The sequence below is a fragment of the Clinocottus analis genome, unplaced genomic scaffold (genome assembly GCF_023055335.1).
Source record: "Clinocottus analis isolate CAN_PGR_092001 unplaced genomic scaffold, fCliAna1.0.p SCAF_3, whole genome shotgun sequence".
Classification (NCBI taxonomy): Eukaryota; Metazoa; Chordata; class Actinopteri; order Perciformes; family Cottidae; genus Clinocottus; species Clinocottus analis.
The window spans coordinates 1,185,194-1,205,000 of NW_027176042.1; the positions used below are offsets into that span (position 1 = coordinate 1,185,194).

General features: G+C 44.9%; 3 protein-coding genes across 5 annotated transcripts in view; 2 read left to right on the top strand and 1 right to left on the bottom strand.

Annotated features, from left to right (window-relative positions):
* Positions 1-1,360: 1,360 nt before the first annotated feature.
* nudt2 (nudix (nucleoside diphosphate linked moiety X)-type motif 2) lies at positions 1,361-2,894 on the bottom strand. 3 transcript variants are annotated; one of them, XM_068594645.1, is made up of 3 exons: positions 2,813-2,894; positions 1,902-2,032; positions 1,361-1,774 (listed from the first exon to the last, which is right to left on the bottom strand). In XM_068594645.1, the coding sequence occupies exons 2-3, from the start codon at positions 2,026-2,028 to the stop codon at positions 1,449-1,451; spliced, it is 453 nt and encodes a 150-aa protein (XP_068450746.1). In that variant the 5' UTR covers positions 2,029-2,032; positions 2,813-2,894; the 3' UTR covers positions 1,361-1,448. The 3 variants fall into 3 exon arrangements, with proteins under 3 accessions (XP_068450746.1, XP_068450747.1, XP_068450748.1); XM_068594646.1 differs by having other exon boundaries at positions 2,744-2,857; XM_068594647.1 differs by lacking the exon at positions 2,813-2,894 and adding an exon at positions 2,644-2,752.
* A 524-nt stretch (positions 2,895-3,418) lies between these two features.
* On the top strand, positions 3,419-5,685 carry rfesd (Rieske (Fe-S) domain containing). Its single transcript, XM_068594966.1, has 4 exons — positions 3,419-3,481; positions 4,475-4,645; positions 4,990-5,024; positions 5,292-5,685. Exons 2-4 carry the CDS (start codon positions 4,489-4,491, stop codon positions 5,574-5,576), a joined length of 477 nt encoding a protein of 158 aa, XP_068451067.1. The 5' UTR covers positions 3,419-3,481; positions 4,475-4,488; the 3' UTR covers positions 5,577-5,685.
* Positions 5,686-7,924: 2,239 nt separating this feature from the next.
* The window catches only part of rhobtb3 (Rho related BTB domain containing 3), a 22,285-nt gene continuing 10,402 nt past the window's right edge, over positions 7,925-19,807 (top strand). The window contains exons 1-7 of the mRNA XM_068594911.1: positions 7,925-8,072; positions 8,423-8,654; positions 9,464-9,656; positions 11,651-11,808; positions 12,218-12,326; positions 14,421-14,616; positions 14,749-14,945. Of these exons, the coding sequence (XP_068451012.1) occupies positions 8,071-8,072; positions 8,423-8,654; positions 9,464-9,656; positions 11,651-11,808; positions 12,218-12,326; positions 14,421-14,616; positions 14,749-14,945 (1,087 nt within the window). The 5' untranslated portion in view covers positions 7,925-8,070. The remainder of the gene's footprint in view (positions 8,073-8,422; positions 8,655-9,463; positions 9,657-11,650; positions 11,809-12,217; positions 12,327-14,420; positions 14,617-14,748; positions 14,946-19,807) is intronic.

Sequence of the window (19,807 nt, forward strand, 5' to 3'; positions counted from 1 at the left end):
GCATGACATTAATTACTGGTTTAATGAAGCCCTGATGGGTCTCACAGCAATACTTTAGCTGCTGCTCAATGCACAGTGTTACTTTTCTGTAAACTGTGTCTGCCTTGTGAAAAGACACTTTCCCCGACCTCAAGTTTACTGCCGTTTTTGTGTCCTTTAAATACACAGAAGACAAATAGCCGTTAATTGAAGTGAGCACTTCCACTCAGCTTTATGGGGTTACAAGAACACAATGGTTTCTCTTATTACTCCTATTTCAACCCTTCAGCAGAGGCTGGTAATCCTGCAGCACATTGAGAGCACAACGCTCCTGCAGAGAGGACAATGTGACCGAGCTCAGGGTTGAAGTCCCACTTGAATTTCACCATTTGCTTGTGACAGAACAAGCACTTTGGATCAAGTGTGTGTGCTAGTTACTGCTTTGCAGGTTCATATGACATCGATTGAGTACAATACGACTTTACAACCCCACTTGATGAGAAGTTCATTTAATAAATCATTATTATGATCCATCTGCTCAATCATCTTGTTTCAAAAGTTTCAACAAGGCTATATGATATAGAGTTTCTCTGCAAACAATGAACGTGTTCATTGAACGTGTTCATTGTTTGACATTCACGATAATGTGTAGATTCGGCCAGAATTATTACATCATAATAGTCTCTTATATTTTACGACCGTAGTTTCTAACATAAAACGATCCCCATTACCGACTTTTCATTTCTGGACACAGGAACTCATTTGCAGAAGTAAGAGGTGCATCTCATGTTTCTTGGATGGATGCTGAAAACTATGAAAAGAAGAAAAAAAAGCCTAAAAGCTGTTACTGAGCTCATTGGAGCCTCCAGTACTTTGTAGTCCAACCGATCGCCATTAAGTTTCTTGGTTTTGTCGCCATCCAGTGGCGGCACCGACGGCTTGCAGTTCAAGTTCATCCAGTTCATCTTTTTTTTGTACTGCAGTTTTGGTTAGTCTTTTTAGTGTATATTTTTATATAAGAGTTCCCCTTGTATGTAGTTTTCACATGATACATTCAAGATAAGAAATATCCATGCTCACAAAAAAGGAATTGAATTTATTTTCAATACATATAACTATACTACAGATGTATTAAAAACTGTATGAAAAAATTATCTTAAGGTTTACGCTGCTCCGATTCCCAAAGAGAAAATGTTTTTGGTTTTGTGCAGTGACCAAGATCAAAGTAATCGGCAAGCATTGACACCTTTTCCTCCCTCCACACATTTTCTTGTGATAGATGGCAGTCTGTTCAGCCTGAATTTAGACAGTACCATAGAGACAAAGTGTTTAACTCACCGGTATTGGAACCTGACAAAGACATGATCATCAATCACACAAATTGTAGACACACTGTCAAATTGGATGCTCTACCAACATGCCAGCTTTCCCTTTTTTAATCATCCCTTCTGTACCGCATGCGTCCTGGTTCATCGCCGTTGGTCCTGCTGAGCCTCCAGGTGTCTTTGTGCGGCTCTCAGTGTGTCCTGCAGGTCTTTGTACTGAGCCAAAGTGCACGCGTCCTCCAGACTGGCCCAGCGGTAGTCCCGGTGCTCGTCAGACAGAGTCACTGCTGTTCCCGGGTCTCTCAGCTCGGCCAGCCAGTACAGCACCTCTTTGGGTCTGCCTCGCACCTCGTAGTGCAGCTCCTGCACGAAGCCGTCAATCACCTGCAATTGCTCCGCCCCCAGCCCCGCCTCCTCCTTGGTCTCTCTCAGAGCTGTGACTAGGTCGTCCTCACCTGGATCCACATGACCTGATGGGGGAAGAGGTTGGACATAACTGGCACAAAGAACATTTAAAGCTATACGAGTAGAATTAAACTCATTTGTGTTTTATTATCAACTGCATGATACATGTATGGTTTTTGAACCTGTAAACACCTTTGGGTGGGGTCCAGTGATGCTTCCCATAAGAGGTCTGCAAGAGGAGGTACTCGATGCCGTCTAGCGGAGGGGTGCAACTGGCTAGGCGACGAAACACGATGAAGCCACAAGCACGCAGCGCCATCTCCCTGTTCAACAAATTCACACAAAACACATTTTTGCATCTGTGTGTGTGTGTGCAGCGTTTGAGGTCGTGTCCCCCAATTAGAGCCAAGGTCAGGTTTTAACGAAGACATTAAAAATCACCACTCTTAATGGGCTTTTAAAGCGTGACCCTTTGCACTTTTGAGTAGGTATGTGTTACATTACCCTGGAATTATAAATCATATCATGTTTCCCGCCCCCAACTAACCATATTGTAGAAACAACAAAATCGGCAAGTGTAAGTTGAAGTGGGACACAGATGACAGCAAAATTGACACCTTTCCAAATGTTTAGTAACTGTGCATGTGTCAACTAACACAAACAAACTGATTGAATATTTAAAGGTCATTTAAGATAAGATAAGCAGGCAAATGTACTTTACTACAGCAGCAGATTGTAAAGTAAAAAAAGAGACACAGTAAAAAAAGAAGCAAGATAACAAATAGTATTATAAATAAGCAAATAAGCAATACGTAAAGAATTCACAAAAGCTGCTAAAACTGCTTTTTGTTGCCCAAGGACTTATACTTGTACTGCATCGATGTGACTGGTGGCCGTTAACGTTCACGAGACCCGCGCGCACACGACTGTTTACCTGTGCAAAGAAATCTGTCCGCGTTACCGTCGCGTTAGCTAGCTAGCTAGCTTCTCCGCTGTCAGACATTAGCGTGAGCTATTCCGCCTGCTCTTCTCACCTCACCGACGATGCTCTCTCTTCTACCTTTCATGGACACAGACTGCGGGCTCGACGAGTGGTTACTTACTTCGTTGAGCAGTGTGTCAGTCGTCTGTCTGTCACCGTGCAAGAGATCTCTGCGGTGCTCTGGGAAATGTGTCCGGGGCCTGTTTCTGATGACGAGCATACAAAGGTTCCGCTTTGGAGAACCGCTTTGATAGCACTCGTTGCAACGTCCACTCGTAATAAAAGAGGTATTACAAATAATTAAGGTAAAAAGAAAACTACTCCTTATGAGGATATATTATAGTGTAAGGCTATATGATTAATATATATAACTACAAGTTATTATAGGGGATATTTTGTTCAATATAGCTTAATTTCATTGTTATAATTATAACTTTATATACTGTGTACCGATAACAATATTATTTATTTCATAAACTCATGGAAATGTTTCAAGGAACTGTGGCGGCACTGCTAATGTATGCAGTGGATATACATTCATAATAATGGCTCTGGTTTAACTTTTCTTTGTACGATAGAGTTAAATTATGTATTTATTTTTTTTACTAATGAATAGCTGCGTGCCTGTGGGAGACAGATAAGACATGTACCCATGCAGTATAGATAGGACCAAGTGACGATAGCTCGTGTCAGAAGATAATAGAGAGGCCCACATTATCACACAGCCCAAACTGTCAGCAGTATACAGTTGTTCAACTTGACGGAGGATACGCTGCTGCTGAGCCTCAAGGTAAAGGCAAAAACTCACCCAAAATACATGTTTTGTTATTTACATGTAAATAAATAAGTGGGGAGAGACAGAGGCCTGGGATGCATTAACATAATGTAACTTTAGAGGATGTAACGTACCCTGTAGTCACTTGGGGCTCGCTTTAAGAAAATGTTCGGTTTCCCTGACATCAGAAATGAAATGTTTTTCTTCATTGTTAGCATGTAGCTGTCTGAGGTTTAGCCAGATGCCTCAGGACATGTGACTTTCGCTGCCACTACTACTGTGCTTACTCAACCTGCACTGAAGTGCTCATTATTCCACTCCACTATACAGGAATCACACTTGGGTTCAGGTTCCCCTGCATCCATTTATTATTATTGTTATGTATACTGACTGTCACAGAGATTACACATAGATGTAGGACTCTGACCACTGCTTTTCTACAATAATGTCATTGATTGCAGTATGTATGACCTACATGGATTGTATGTATATACAATAATCAGGCCCTTTTGCTCTACTAAAAGACCAGGCTCCCTTTAGTCTCTTACAATTCATATGTTCATTTAATGGTGAGACAGATATTAGGATTTAGTAATGCAGTTCTGAGTATGTTTAGAGTAGAGCTGATCATTGCGAAGAGACATTCAAGCTGAATGTTCCCGAAGGTGTCGTGGACTTAATTTAAGATGACAACTGTGATGGGATGTGCCAGTGACAAATCCAAAAGCCACATTTTTCATGTGGAGTTAAGATTTAAGTTGCAGTTTTGACCCAGAAATACAGCATAGTTACCGCGCTGCACAGATGGCATTGACTGGAGGATCGTTAGAACCAATATTGACATTTGGCAAAGAAAAATACTTCTATATGATAGATACTGAATTGTGATGTTTGACTTCTTCTTCTTCTTTTTCTTCTTCTTCTTCTTCTTCTTCTTCTTCTTCTTCTTCTTCTTCTTCTTCTTCTTCTTCTTCTTCTTCTTCTTCTTCTATCGGCCTTCTAAAAAAGCATTTCACAGATCCATGGAGGAGACGAAGCAGCCGACTCGAGAGCCTCATTTTGTGGGGAAGAAGGATGAACTCATTGAAGCAAAGCGCTCTTTCAGAACATTAGAGGGCCGGGACATACTGATCATCTCCCACCAGAGCGGCTTCTATGCTATCGACTCTTACTGCTATCGTAAGTTCAGTTCCTCTCACAACAGTTGCTGCCTGTGAGAGAGGGAAAGGACGATCATCATGCGTTATAGTTTTACTGCAAAACCTGATTATACAGCATATGAAAAGTATATCACTGGCGGTTAGATGGTGTCCAACAACACGTGTTCTTTGTTGTGCTTTCTTTAAACTGCTGCTGATAGACATCCTGTGATTGGACATGTAACTTTGAGCGGCTTCATTTTTTGAATCCATAAAAGATTTTAGCACACATCACCTCTAAAGTGTGTCCAGTCAGCAAAAGGTTAGTGTGCTCTAAACTATTCGCTTATTCTGCAATAGACTGATGCTCTGCCCTGTCCACAGATGCTGGGGGAATACTGCAGAATGGAGACATAGAGGTGAGGTTTGCATTCAACTTGAGAGATTGTGCCCAGAGTAAAACAAAATGCCATTTAGTTAAAGTCCTGTACCGTACTGTTGTGTTTTGTTGCCACATTCGTGCTTTCACTTGCTTATTCTATCTGCACAACAACCCCGAGGCAGAGAAACACTGTAATTAACCTGCATAACATTAAATTAATGTGATGCTAATGTTGAAGGGCCTAAATGACCTACACTCATCCCACTTGAGGTTGTTTACCTGTTTTCTTTCAACTCACGCACAGGAAATCGCTGGCACGCTGTGCATAATTTGTCCAAACCACAAATACAAGATCTCTCTTGCCAACGGGGAGGGCTTGTACAAGGCCAGGGACCCCACGGAAAACAACCCCGTGGCCAGATTGTACTCCAAAGGTGTGAAGCAGCGGACCCACACGGTCACCGAGACCAACGGGGATGTCTACGTCAAGCTATCGGAGGACACGTGCTGGATCGAGTCAGACTTCTTCCAGGGAGAGAAGGGCAAGGTGGAAAGAGCCAAAGCTGCAGCGGCTGAGAAGAAAAAATAATGTTTTCTCATTTTAAATTGCCTAATGTGTGGCTGGCTAGTTGTTTACATGCTGTTCAAATATTTAACGGAATAAAATAGGTATCGTATTGCTGTGGCTGGTAGGTGGTCAAGAGCTTTTTTAAATTGGTGAATTTTGATTTCTCAAGTAGAGACGCGAAGGAGCAGAATGTGAATCCATACTCGCGCATCCCTCTGCATTTCAATGTTCCTCATGTATTATGCATACTGTGAATTCATTAATACGGTGTAAAAAAAGGTTTATATATTGATAATGTCCCAAAAGTAGAAAAATGTTAAAATATAAAGATCATACCACAAAAAATAAATCATATTCATGTCTGTTTTATTCTCTCAGATAACATCAGAAAGTATGTATACCAGATCCATTGGCAATAAAAATGCTTGAGCAACTGTGTAAAGTTAAAAAAAAAGAGGTGAAGTTTTGCTGAGGACACCAAGCCAAGCCAACCCCTAAGGTTGTTGAAAGGTGCATATTTTTTGCATTGAAATGTAGGGTTTTGTCAGTCCATGATTTGGTCAAATTTGGTTTAGCAGCATCTGCAATTTTGGTTTTAGTTAGAATGGGTCAACCAGCAAAAATGCTGGTTCTTAAACGTTGCGGTTGTTTATATGGCTAGAGTTAAAAAAAAAAAAAAGGAAACCTTGAATTATAATGTGTTACATAGTCATCCTATATGATGTAAAGAGTCAAGACAGCTTGTCACATCCTGATTATTTCTTTGTTCCAGGACCCATTGTGCAGGCTAAGAGTGACACGGCCCTAGAAGTGATAATGCCACGGGTTGAGAACACACAGGCTCTGGGTTATGATGCTCTTCTGTGCATGAACGATGCCGGCCTCTGCACAGCAAACTCACACAGTCGGAAACCTCTGCCTGCGTGACGCTTTGAATACAATCAAGAAATGCACAAGGGCCCCTGGGTTACATGGAACGAGGGGAGTGGGCCCTTCTGCGAAGTTACACATGAAATATACAAATATTATTAAGGGGTTGAGTCGAGGGTCTTGATACCATTATGTGCAGATGGGCATTCGCAATAGGTCAAGTAGAGGGCTCTTTGTCAAGATAAAGAGCAGACTGTCAGGGGGAACTGCTTAGCAGGGCTAGTGCATCTATTCCAGAGGGAGAGTACTGCACAGCGTGTACGCAGCGTGGGATTACTGTGTTAGGGCGTGCCAATCCAAGGCCCGCTGCATCGCCCTCGGTCGGTTTCATGTCTTGCATTTTTCATCGTGATTACGAATGACAGGAGGCTTAAATAAAACCTTAAAGACTTGAGCTATTTCTTCCTTTTAATAAAAAGCTCTGCTATGTCCCGTGTGTCCAAGAGGGACTACCAGATCTCATTATCAGTATCCGGGCCGCAAAACATCCCTCAAGCCAGTTTAAAGTATATTTTTCTTGCCACATTAGCAAATAGTCTCCCAACACTCGTTCATTATGGCTGGGGTTAATATTATCACTATGCCATTACCATTGCAGTGCGTGCTCATATCTCCCGGCAATTCCTTTTGTGTCTATTCATGTGGTGGTGTGTGTCTTTGTGAGTCAGGGGGACAAGATAATTGGCACACATGGTCTTTGTATGGCGTCCACCAGACCAGAGGATAACACACCGGTTAGAGGTGGAACCTTTGAAGAGACAACAAGGTGAAAAAAAACTATGTTTTCACTGACCAAAAACGGGCATTTCCTGCTGGTGTGTGTATGTGTCCGTGTTGGCGCGCGCTGCTTATACGCGTATGCCCGCGTGCGTGTTGCTGAGTCAGACGCAACCACTCTGCTCTCTCTCTCTCTCTCTCTCTCTCTCTCTCTCGTTCCAGTTGTTCTTCGCCACCGGGACTTTGTTTTATCCGCCGACGTCATTCGTGTGATCTTTGCCGCCGAGGCGCGAGGCTGCCCCTCTCCTCTCCTCGTCGCTAATTGTGTTTCCTACCGTCTGACAACTTGTTTGTCCGTTAGCGCATTGGCTGCCCATGGGCGCAGCTGTACACGTACACACACTCACACACACACACACACACACACACACACACACACACACACACACACACACACACACACACACACACACACACACACACACACATACACACACACTCTCTCTCTCTCTCTCTGCTGCTCCGCTGTCCGGTGCGCCTCTGCGGGTCGGTTCGGGACGGTATCGGGCTCCGCTTTTATGAATGAATAACGAGACGGAGGGAATGCGAGTGACTGCGAAACTCCCCAACAGCAGCAGCAGCAGCAGCAGCAGCAGAGGAGGCAACAGCAGCAGCAGCAGCAGCAGCAGCAGCAGCAGCCGGGCTCCCGGGGGGGGCAGCCACCGATGAGAGGGATTAACGACGGAGCGGAGCCGCGGCTCATTGCGGAAAAAGCAGAGTCTGACACTGCAGACCGGCGTGGAAACGCGCCGTGAGGGAAACGGGCTCCTCGGCGTAGAGCAGCGGAACCAAAACCGCGGTGACCACAATGTAAGTTGCTGTAGAGCTGCAACTCATTAAGGCATGTGGGGAGCGCAGGTTCCCGGTTGCATGCTTTTTCAATTGTATTTTTTTTAAACATTGATTCAGAGGCAATACACCGCCGAATCTCTCAATGTATTGGACCATATTTCCTTCTCATGTGTAGCCTATTAGGCCCGTGGTGAGCTTTTTTTCTCTCAGTCATTTATTTTGTGTCATAATGGTGATGCACTGTCTCCGTGATAGACATGAATAATAAGGACCCAGAGGTGCCTCGTCTATATACCTCAGCGCTCGCCTCCAAGGGTTCAAGTCCTCTCTATTCAAGTCACTCCAACCACGAGTTGTCTGGTTTACAGGTCCATCCACATCGTGGCTCTGGGCAGCGAGTGCCCCGGAGGAGTCGGGCCCGGGGAGGAGATCATGGGCCAGGGGCAGCTTCAGGGAGGCCTGCTGTGGAGCTACCTGGGCCAAGGAGCCCTGGTGGGACCCTGCGACCTGGAGAGCAGCATGCACAACCCGGCCTTCATGGAGTACACCTCACGTGTGTTTGGAGACGTGACTGTGGTGGTCCGGGATTGCCCCAGCTGGGTAAGAGTAAGAGACCGGTGGTGCGTTTGAGTGCGGAAAAGAATGAGGAAAAACACATGTTGTTGTGAAGCTTGGCTTTGAATAAGATTTGATTTTTTCACAAGAAGGTTAGGGCAGACCAAGATGGCAAAACATGCCATCACAAAATAATAAAACGTGGTGTCATTTTTTCCCAGAGCACTGTCATTGTGAGAGAGAGAGAGTGTGTCACTTGACACTGATATGCTGTTTACTTTCTCACTCTGCTTCTGTTTTCCACAAGACGCACAGCATTTCAAAAACCAAAGCCACTTTGCATCCAGCTCTGATTGCAGGCTTTATAAAATGTCTCTCGCTTAATCAAGGAGGACACTATTTTACCATGCACACACACACACACAGAAACAATAATAAAATAACTTTTGTCATGTGACTATAAAATGAAAACACTGTTGTTGTGTAGCAGCAGTGTACATGCGCCTATTGTGGGTCTGTCTAACTATGTCAGAGGCGGTGCGGGACAAAGTCACTCAGTCTAATTCTCTGGCTCTTTGTCCGTGTTTTGGTTCAAATTGCTCAAAGCTTTCTGAGGTGTTTTTCTTGCCTAATGAGTTGAATCATGTTGGTTTAGAGCGAGCAGCTAGCCTCGCTCCGGTCCTTGGGGGTAAAGTCCCAAGCGCCACACTGAGGTATTTATACGTAGGGAGAGTCAGAGGGGAAGGATTAGGGTTATCTAAGGTGAGAGTGACAGGTTAGGTATTCAGACAATTCAGCATCCTCTGACCTGCTCCTCATTGTGTGTCTTTGTCGTGCTGTTCTTGCCCCTGCAGGACTTGTTGGACAGCGATTGGACGAGCGTACGGAAAGTTCTCGAGCAGGCCGACATCCTGGTCATTAAATATTCAGTCACGGACAAGCTGGCCTTCCAGCAGGTCAGGAACGGCTACGCCCCGAGACTCCGCCCGCTCCTGAGGCACTGGGGCGTGCCCGTCATCCTGGTCGCCGTCGGAGCGCGGCTGAACGGTGAGGATGCTTTTCGTGAGCGTGCGTATACGAACGCCTTGACAACCGGCGGCTCCTCGACCAGTTTGTCATTGTTGTGCGGTGGACAACGGAGCTTGAGAGGCCGCCAACACGACACGTCTTATCTCTCAGCCGTTGCACTTGATATGCTGGTATTTCAGGGGTGATTTACTGCTGCCTCAGTTTGATTGCGGGACAATATCGCGCTCTTCTCGTCAACGAGATCACTTTCCCCGAGCCCCGTGTCCTCTGGTGCGTCCTCCCAGCAACGAGGAGGAGGATGCTGATGATTAGATCTCCTCTTGGCTGCCTTCAAGGGGTCAGCTCCCATGCTTCTCTGCTGGAAACACACCAAAGCAAGACACAAGTTCATACTTTTTGGCTCGTTATTAGCCTTGCAAGCAGACACGAGCTCGCACAACACAGAAATATATTTCACTCAAACGTGCACCACGCCAGTAATCTTTAAGCAGGACTGAGACACTTGGGTGTAGCTTTACTGGAAGACGCTGAACACTTCACACACACACACACACACACACGCACAGACCTACACGCACACACACACTGACCCTAGTTGAATCCAGATTCCGTAAAGACGCTCATCAAATGCACCAGGTTGTATTTTTAGCTTGTCTGCACGACACACTTTGAGATCCTGTCAGAGCTCCGCTGCACAATGATCACAGTGTAAGTCAAGCCTTTGCCAGAGAGAGAGAGAGAGAGAGAGAGAGAGATGGATAGATAGAGAGGGAGGGAGAGATGGAGAGAGAGAGGGAGGGAGTGGGGAGATGTAGACCACGCAGAGCCTTTGTTTGTGTACTCGTTCGCGGCTGCTGTGAGTATTTTCATGCTATCCCCTCATGATTGCAGAGAGTGACGGCTGAGCGCCGAGCGCTTCCTGCTGCTCGACTTTCGACCACCTCGGGCACAGCTGTGCCAGAGAGCGCCGCCGAAACGGCGTGCATTAACACAGCCATTAAAACCAGAGCTGAACGCAGGAGCACGGACAGATTTATCCAAGGGCGAGCGCGCACACAAACATGCCACCGATATGCCAAGTCACCGCCAGACAGCCGCTCACGCACACTCTGCTTTTCATTCCAGCTCTCTTACACACACACACACACACAGACACACACCACACACACTGTGCAGCTCCGTCTCTATGTCATTCCTGTAGGTTGTTAGCGGTGTGATTTATGAAATGCCATTAGTGCTCAGCTGTATTCTCCCTTTTATATCTGGCGCTCTCCTCCTTTGTGCACTCTTTCTTTTCTCCTCCAAGCTAATCCCTCCAAATGTTCGGTTGGATTCAGTCTGTTTGGTCCCACGTGCACACTGAGTGCACATGCACTTTGCAGAGTTTAGGGTGATCCATCTTTTCTGGAGTTTCAATAGAGTTGTTGGCCCGGTGAGGATGTGAGAAGGGCGAGCTGGACCCAATGACATTACAGGAAACAACATTACAAAGCAGAAAGATAGACACACCCATCTCCCTCCTCATCCTCATTGGTTGAGTACAGTAGAATTACGAAGAAGGGCAAAGTCCACACCATCAAAGCGCGCGTGGCTTCTGGTTTTCATCATCTGTTTGGCCTGATGTGTTTTTATATTTACATTTTGTTTGTGAAACGTGAAACAACCTTTAGGTTTAGTTTACTTATGTCTGTGACTTTTCTGTCCTTTTTAAGCAGTGAAACATTTCAACAAAACAGGTTTTAAATGTCATGTTTGAATTCTTGTGATGCAGTTTGATGATTTCTTTTGACATTTTGCAGCATTTCTATCCTCATTGATTTACTGAGAACTATCTCTGTGCACATTTGATAGCATGTTTTCATCCGTGCCCGGCACATGGGCATGAACATCACGGATTGAATTCAGCATAATGTAATACCAGATACCCTCATTAACTATTTACTAGATTCAGTTACTTATACAGTTGGAGCGAGTTCACGTCGGAGCTAAACTCTCGTCTTCCCTGCGCCCAGATGAAGGCCCTCCGTGCACGTGCCCGCTGTGTGCGTCCGACTGGAGCAGCTGTGTGCCTCACAGCGAAGGCCTGCAGCTGTCCCGGGACCTGGGCGCCACCTACCTGGAGTTGCCCTCGCTCAACCACGTCTTCGTGGGGCGCTACTTTGGCAGCGTGGTCAGTGGTCTCTCCTCACACAGTAGCATGAATTATGAACTTTTCATTACTCGTCCCCTTCTTCTGAATTGACTCTGTGTTTCAGAAAGACACGACACATTATCATATTGTTGTGCAACACTGTTATATCTTTTATATTTTGTGCCTCATTTTGTATTTATGTGTTTTTTTACCTTGAGTTTATTGTAATTCTGTGTGTAAGGAGGCCCGCTGTATAGAATAACTGTCTGTTATCTGTGCGTATGACAGTAAAAGTATCTTGAGTCTTGAATCTAAGGAGAGGAGACAAGGACAGGTCGCTTCGTTGGTCCTCTCAGGAAGTTGTTTGCCAAGAAGAAATTGATGACGTAACGTCACTATTTCGGTGCCTTGCGTTTTGTACTAACGCATGCGTTTCTGTGCCGTTCAGCTGGAGTACTTCATGATTCAGTGTCTGAAGCACAAAGCCAAAGAGAGGCCGGAGAAGAGGAGAGGAAATAAAGTGAACGACCTTCGTCCCCCTCACTTAGAACAACCAGGTCAGAGGATTACTATGGTATCTAAAAACTAATATTGTTTTTATTTTAACTGGCATTTATTCATGGAACCCCTTTAAGCTATTATACAAATTGAACGAATGGAAATAGTCGTACGTTTTCACATTATTAGGTTAGTATTGTTGCTTTGAAATGCTGTTTGGAGAACACTATCGGACTGACTGGATGGCTTCTTCTCACATTTTGCATTGCCCTAAAATAAGCTGAGCACAAAGGTTTACATCCAGATCAATATTCTCTTCTCCAAACCTGAACCAAGAGAAGAGACGAAGCGCTAGCTAGACTGCTTTTATTTCATGACGTCCAAATCAATTTGAGGTCTTTTCAGCACCAAACGCAGCCACAGCTGAGAGTTTAGTGCCTCGTTCTGAGGCAGTGCAGGGATTATAGTTGCAGATTACTTATTGATCGTGCCTTAAACAAACGCTCTTAATCTGTTTAGGTATTTAGGGAACTGAACGTGACCAGCCAGTAACATCCCTATTGCGTTTATTTATTCTAATGTGTTTTCAACTTGTGCACAGCAGTGAGATTTAATATTCATGTCTCAGCTCTGAAAGGTTTCATTCAGGGCTGCAAGGTTACATTAAAAATAAAATGTTTCTGTCGTATGACAATAAACATAAACTTGGAATCTTCAGTCAAACAAAAACCGGCACGTTTTTATGTTTTCTTTCTTTTATATATTCTATATTCTTTCTCTTTGGGAAGCTGTCATCACAGAGTGTTTGAGGTAATCAGTCAACTGATCATCAAAACGTCGCTAACTTAAGCATCCACTGATTCTTTAAACTTTAATTTTGTTTTTAATCTGCTTGAATTCAGAATTTCTAATGACATATTATTCCATCTTCAAAAGGAGCCGCGTTAAACCCTTGTCGAAAGATTTGGCTTTGTAGCCGCTTTGTTGTACTTAATCAAACTGCATTTAAGCCAATCAGATTCTGCAGACGCCAAAGGCTAATTAATAAAGGAGAAGAGTGACGATACTGGACGAGGAGAGGCTCACAGAGACGCAGTGAGCTCCACTAAAGCTTAAAAGACAGCAGCCGAGCTGGAGCGCTCGTCTGTTGCATTTCTTGCATTTCTTTTTTTAGACTTTCTTTCACCTAAATGTCTAAAAGACAGTCTGATTGCACCTGCAATCACCTGCCATTCCTGGTTGCTAATCCTGCTGTTTTTCTACAGGTTCATTTAAAAAAAAATAAAGCCCCTGAAAATATTTCAAAGGTAAAATATTGATCTGGCCACTTTAATCCAACGCAATGATTGACAATATAGCAAGTCCAGCCAAACCGGCAGCAAAGAGCTGGCAGCGTTATCGGAGCTTGTCCAGAGCTACTTAACTCTACTTATGGTGTCGCTTGCATTAAATATGACGTTCACTGATTCAGGAACAGCACAATTTTCATGGCCGAATCTGAGCGGTCGTAAAAAAGGAGATGAGGTCTGCAGAGGAGCGCTATGTATGAAGCATGAATAGGAATATAATTGGACAATGATTTGTGAAGCCCCATCCCCCACTTCCTTTGCTTCCCCGCTCGGTGCTTTTCACTTTTTTTTTTATTAATCTGAATTCATGAGTACGTACATCGTGAAGCACTGTGTTTTTCCTCTCTCCTTTTTTTTCAATAAACTGCAGTCATTTTTTGTATTCAGTTTTTTTTTAACACTCATTACACTGAAAATGATTTATATGTGAATATTGCCAGCATGGGGGATTTCCCATGAATGAAATGTGAACCTTATTTAAAGTATTTTCATCTTCTTTTATCAACAAAATGATGTAAAACATATTTAGTGAATGTCAACTTTCCCTCGCGAATCCATTGATGAACAGGCAGCATGATGATTTCTCTACTTTATTTTAATATATATACATATATATATAATATCCAGTGCAGCTGCCTTGGTTTGCATCTTTGCAGGTTTATCATAAGCGCAAAGACAAACACATCTGGAAGCATCTTTTCTAACTTAAGCAACAGGACACTAGTGTGTATCACTATGTGATTGTCCATGACCTCATCCCATCTATCGTCCCCTCCTCCTCCTCCTCCTCCTCCCTCCGTTCAGCGCGCCTCCCCCCCATCCGAGTGGAGGAGTCCAGCTTCTCCCAGGACATGCAGTGGTTGCTGGAGCGTGGTGTGCAGTTCGCCGATGTGGCTTTCTACGCCGGGGACTCTGGGAAAGAGCTGGGCTGGGCGCACGCCGCCGTGCTGTGTGCCGTCAGTCCGTACTTCAGACAGCTGCTCCTGGGGCCCAAGGTCAGGTAGGCGAGACATTAACGCGTTCCCAGGACGGAGCTCAACGCAAAGCTGTTCGCCCGCTGAGCCTGTAGCCGGCGGGAGCTCCTCTTCTGTGTAACTGGCATCTTGTGTTATCCCTCCTCTGGTCGGACTAGGGAACGCCCCCAGTCGCGGTGTGTGTGCAGGGAGCGGGATGGAGGCCCTGCGTCGCTGCTGTCCACCTGGGACGGGGGCATCATTGACGACATGCCGCGGACGGAGGGGCACCTGACGGGACGCCTCTCCCGGCTGGTGGTGAAGGACCCCCTCCTGTGTATGTGCTTGTGGGAGACGCTCATGTTCATTTATAGAGGTAAAAAAACAAACATCGGTCAAACGCGGGACACTTTGATACAGCTGAGAAAACCTTTTTTTTTTTAAAGAGAGGGCAAGCTCAAATCGTGGGACCGGCGCCTCATAGAGGCATATCCGGTGGCACGTGGCGGCACTTCAGGTGCCCACCTCAGATGACTCGGCATCCGCGAGGAGATGCCCAGCTTCTCATATGTGCTTCAGCATCTGAGGTAAAAAAAAAAAGGAAGTGCCGCCACGTGCCGCCGGATATGCCTGTATGAGGTGCCGGTGCCACGATTTGAGTTTGCTCCTAGTGCCCTTTTTTTTCAGAAAATTCCCATCACCCTTTTTAATACACCAGCACTTGTGTGATGGGACCACACTCACTGACTGCTGCTACAAAAGATATGTAAATATGAAAATGAAATGTGCTGATTATTTTCTAGATTCATTGATTAATTGGTCACACAATTCCCCAACTTACAATTTCCCAAAGCCCAAGACGAGGTAATTGAAATTGCGTGTAATTTTTGCTATTATAGATGATTAAGGAAACCTCAAATCCTCATATTTAACAAGCTGGAACAACCCGTTTGTTGTCATATTTGCTTCCAGTCTCCAGCGATGCCAGAAGCTCTTTTAGAGGGAATTTAGGCACAGCTGTGGTTTCAGTTAAAAGCTAATGTCGACATGCTAACGATGCTAACACACTGATGTTGAACAGCCGTCATGTTTACCCTCTTAATTTGCTGACATTTGCTAAATAGCACTGAGCAGGACTCAAGTTGATGGGGATGTCTTTAGCTTTGGAAGTATAGAGTGCTGCAAAGGTGACGTATTTTTATCGCAATTTTATTTCGAGGTTTTAAGGACTCCTTTTCTTTTCTTTTCTAACCATTTGACGTGTTCAACGAAATGTCAGGGGATCATCAAAGTGATTAGTCCACGTCAAATATCACGCCAATGTACTGTGTATATCGATATAGACTCACCTTGATGATCACAGTGGAAATTTAAAAAAAGAACACCCTCGAAATTAAAGTCCAAGTATTCATCACGGCAAAGTAAAAACCTGATATATGACATCGTGGAGAGGTGATCAAAAGTACATTTTTTAGTTAATGCTGCCAGATTCTTTTGGGGTATTAAAAGCTGCACCAGCCTCATCACAGGAAAGCCACTGCATAGAAAGTAGAGATCAGAAAAGCAACAGCATCCAACATGCACTCCTCGACTTCATCTGTTCACCTTCCTGCTTCTGAGTGATACAAACTGCTCACTTTATTGAATTGCGTTCATCATTAATAACCATGTTGTGGTGATAGCTTTTCGCATGTCGTTGCGTTATTACACAGACTATGCACATTGCAACTGGAGTTTAAATATCGCTTACAGACCTGGACTGACATTCACAGAATGGGAACTTTATTCCTCCGAAAACAGTTGGTCTTTTTCCAATAATTTAGACGGGATGATTGATGTCCCCTGGCAGCAGAAGGCAGTTTGCCTGCAATTGGATCTCATCCAGTGTTTCATTATGATGAGGGAACAGAAAGCAGTCAAATTGAAAGTGCTTCATAGTAAGCAATTGTAGTATTTTAATCTAGTGCCTGATCGTTCATTTTGTAACAGTGTGATCTCACATCTCTATCAGAGGCCCTCAGGCCCCGCATGCTTCCTGTATCTCCAGCCAGCTCACGTCGATTAAACATGGTTTGGAACACGAGCGACGTCTTTGCAGAAATTTTAGCTCCCATCTTCTTGACGGCTGAATTGTTGATGGAATCTGACTCCGTCACGATGACCTCACATCGGCGTCTTACATAAACTTCACCTCAGAAGAGATCCAGGCACACGCGGGCGTAAAACATGCAACCAAAACATTTGCAAAGCTGCGGCACTCTCGCCTCCCGAATGTTCCCCGTTTGCGTGTGGAGCCTCGTTCGACAGCCACGTGATGTGCTCTGCAACATCAGATGCAAAACCTTCAGAGTCTGCAGCGCGGCGCCCCGTGCACGCCGGCGCTCCATCGCAGGCTGCATGTCGTGCAGGAGCCCTTATGGCAAAGAGCTGTGCTCACATCCGACTCATGGCTGCCTCTTAACATGTATGTGAGCAACACTGATGCTCTGACACACTTATACACCAGAGGCACACACACACACACACACACACGCACACACAAACAAACACATAAGCTGAGTGTGTATGTGTGCTGGTGAAGGGAAGAAGATTATAGGGTTGGAGTGAGTTTCTGTGAGTGACTGTATGAATACGAATAAGAACGGCAGCAGTTGGAAGATGGAGGGTGCAGTGTGTCTTCTTCACACACACACACACATTTACAAGCGCGTGTGTGCCTTTCTTTCAAAAGATGGGGGGAATATGGGGAGAGGGAGGAGTGGAAAATTGTGAGTAGGGTGCAAAACCATGTTGGCTGGAGGGGAGGGAGGATAGAGGAGGATGGAGTGTTTAAAGGAGCTGGTGGAGAGTGTTTGGGTGATGGGCACCAGAGCATACAGTGAATGTGTGTCTGTGTCTGTGTGTGTGTGTGTGTGTGTGTGTGTGTGTGTGTGTGTTCATGAGCAGAGCAGAATACGAATGTCACGTTTCCATAAAGCTCTGCAGGGAGACGATGTTAAGTCTTGTGTGAGAAGTGACTCATGTTAACCTTCAGAATAGTGGGTCTGATTGTGCGTTTAAAGCAGCTGACCTCGCACACAGTGTGTGTGTGTGTATTTCTGTATTAGTGTATTGTCTCGGTGTGCCTAATCAGATGTGAAGATGTGCCTCTTTTGCACACAAAATTGTGAGTCAACGCTTGATGTTCATGTACAGTAAATCCACAACGAGCCGTACTTTGTATCCTGGAGACGGGGATGAGCGTTTTTTTCTGCTCGCAATTCAATTCCACTCGTTTGTTAGTTGTCGCTCATTTTATTGGCTTAGCGGAACTAATTTCCATAACAATATCATGTCTCTGTAATCGCACAGCGTCACACTCGCGGTTATTATTCCACGCTGCTTGGGGTTTTTGTCACTTGAGTGTGTGTGGACAGTCACAGAGGCCGCGTGACGTTAACACCGTGAGACTCCGTCTCCTCGTGTCGCGCACGGCAGAGTCATTGAGTTTGTCACTTGGTTGCTAGTGTGTGTGTGTGTGTGTGTGTGTCTGTAGTATCTGTATGTGTATCTGTACGTGTGTGTGTATGTGTATGTGTGTGTATATGTGTGTGTCTGTAGTATCTGTACGGGTATCTGTACGTGTGTATGTGTGTGTATCTGTATGTGTGTGTGTGTGTGTGTGTGTGTGTGTCTGTAGTATCTGTACGGGTATCTGTATGTGTGTATGTGTGTGTATCTGTATGTGTGTGTGTGTCTGTCTGTATGTGTATCTGTACGTGTGTGTGTGTATATGTGTGTGTCTGTAGTATCTGTATGTGTATCTGTACGTGTGTATGTGTGTGTATCTGTATGTGTGTGTGTGTGTGTGTGTGTGTAGTATCTGTAGGTGTATCTGTACGTGTGTGTATATGTGTATGTGTGTGTGTGTGTGTCTGTAGTATCTGTACGGGTATCTGTATGTGTGTATGTGTGTGTATCTGTATGTGTGTGTGTGTGTCTGTCTGTATGTGTATCTGTACGTGTGTGTATATGTATGTGTGTGTGTGTGTGTGTGTGTGTGTGTGTGTCTGTAGTATCTGTATGTGTGTGTGTGTGTGTGTATCTGTATGTGTGTGTGTGTGTGTGTGTGTCTGTCTGTATGTGTATTTGAGTGTGTGTGTGTGTATCTGTGTGTATATGTATGTGTGTATGTGTGTCTGTAGTATCTGTATGTGTGTATGTGTGTGCGTGTGTGCATCTGTGTGTGTATGTATGTATGTATTTATGTGTGTGTACGTGTATGTGTGTGCATGTGTGTGTACGTGTATGTGTGTGTATGAGACATGTGTGTGTGTATCTGTGTGTGTATCTGTATGTGTGTATGTGTGTCTGTCTGTATGTGTATTTGAGTGTGTGTGTATCTGTGTCTGTAAATGTATGTGTATGTGTGTCAATGTATGCATGTGTGTGTATGTGTGTGTGTGCGTGCATGTTATGTGTGTGTGTGCTTGTGTGTGTGTATGGTTGTGTATTTGTGTATCTGTGTGTGTGTGTGTATGGTTGTGTATTTGTGTATCTGTGTGTGTGTGTGTGTGTTCATGTTTGTGTGTGTGCCTGTGTGTGCGTGAGTGTGTGCCTGTGTGTGTGTATGTGTGTGTGTGTGTGTGTGTATGTGTGTTTTGGCCTCATTTGGGGTCAGATGTCAGACGACAGGACGGTTGTTATTCGGACAACTTGAGGAAAAGTTGCACTTTAGTTTCCCAGCAACTGAATCCATGACAGATTCACTGCTTCATGTCTTCAGACTCAGAATCAGGACGTCAGTACGAAATGTAACCCGACTCTGGAGGTGAAGGAAAGCCTCCATGAAGTGACTGCTAATCTGTACAACTTGTTCCTAAAAGTATATTCTGTGTGTGTGTGTGTGTGTGTGTGTGTGTGTAGGTGGGTGAGACGATGTCGTATTGACTTCAGCATTTCCTGCAGCGTTTGCTTCCTGCGTGTGTATTCCATGTTATCCTGTTGCTTTCCATCCCGAACATGAGAGCATCTCCTGCTCCCCGTGTAGCCAGTTGTGTTGTTTGGTGTCTGGCTGCATCAAACGTCGGCGCCCACAGCTCCTGAGCTAATCTCTCACCCCGCTTGTGAGGCATCTGTGCGTTGCAGTGTTATTAGCCGGCGCCGCGCGTTGAGGTAATCCCTCTATCAGCCCAAATACCGTCATTATGAACTAATGACGGGATAAATCCTGCCCGGTCCAGCTCCCTTCGTCCCTCA

Coding starts and splice junctions, on each gene's coding strand:
- rfesd (XM_068594966.1), top strand. CDS start 4,489: ATGGAGGAGACGAAGCAGCCGACTCGAGAGCCTCATTTTGTGGGGAAG. Junction 4,646..4,989: donor TATCGACTCTTACTGCTATC/GTAAGTTCAGTT, acceptor CCCTGTCCACAG/ATGCTGGGGGAATACTGCAG. Junction 5,025..5,291: donor TGCAGAATGGAGACATAGAG/GTGAGGTTTGCA, acceptor ACTCACGCACAG/GAAATCGCTGGCACGCTGTG.
- nudt2 (XM_068594645.1), bottom strand. CDS start 2,028: ATGGCGCTGCGTGCTTGTGGCTTCATCGTGTTTCGTCGCCTAGCCAGT. Junction 1,775..1,901: donor TCACTGGACCCCACCCAAAG/GTGTTTACAGGT, acceptor TTCCCCCATCAG/GTCATGTGGATCCAGGTGAG.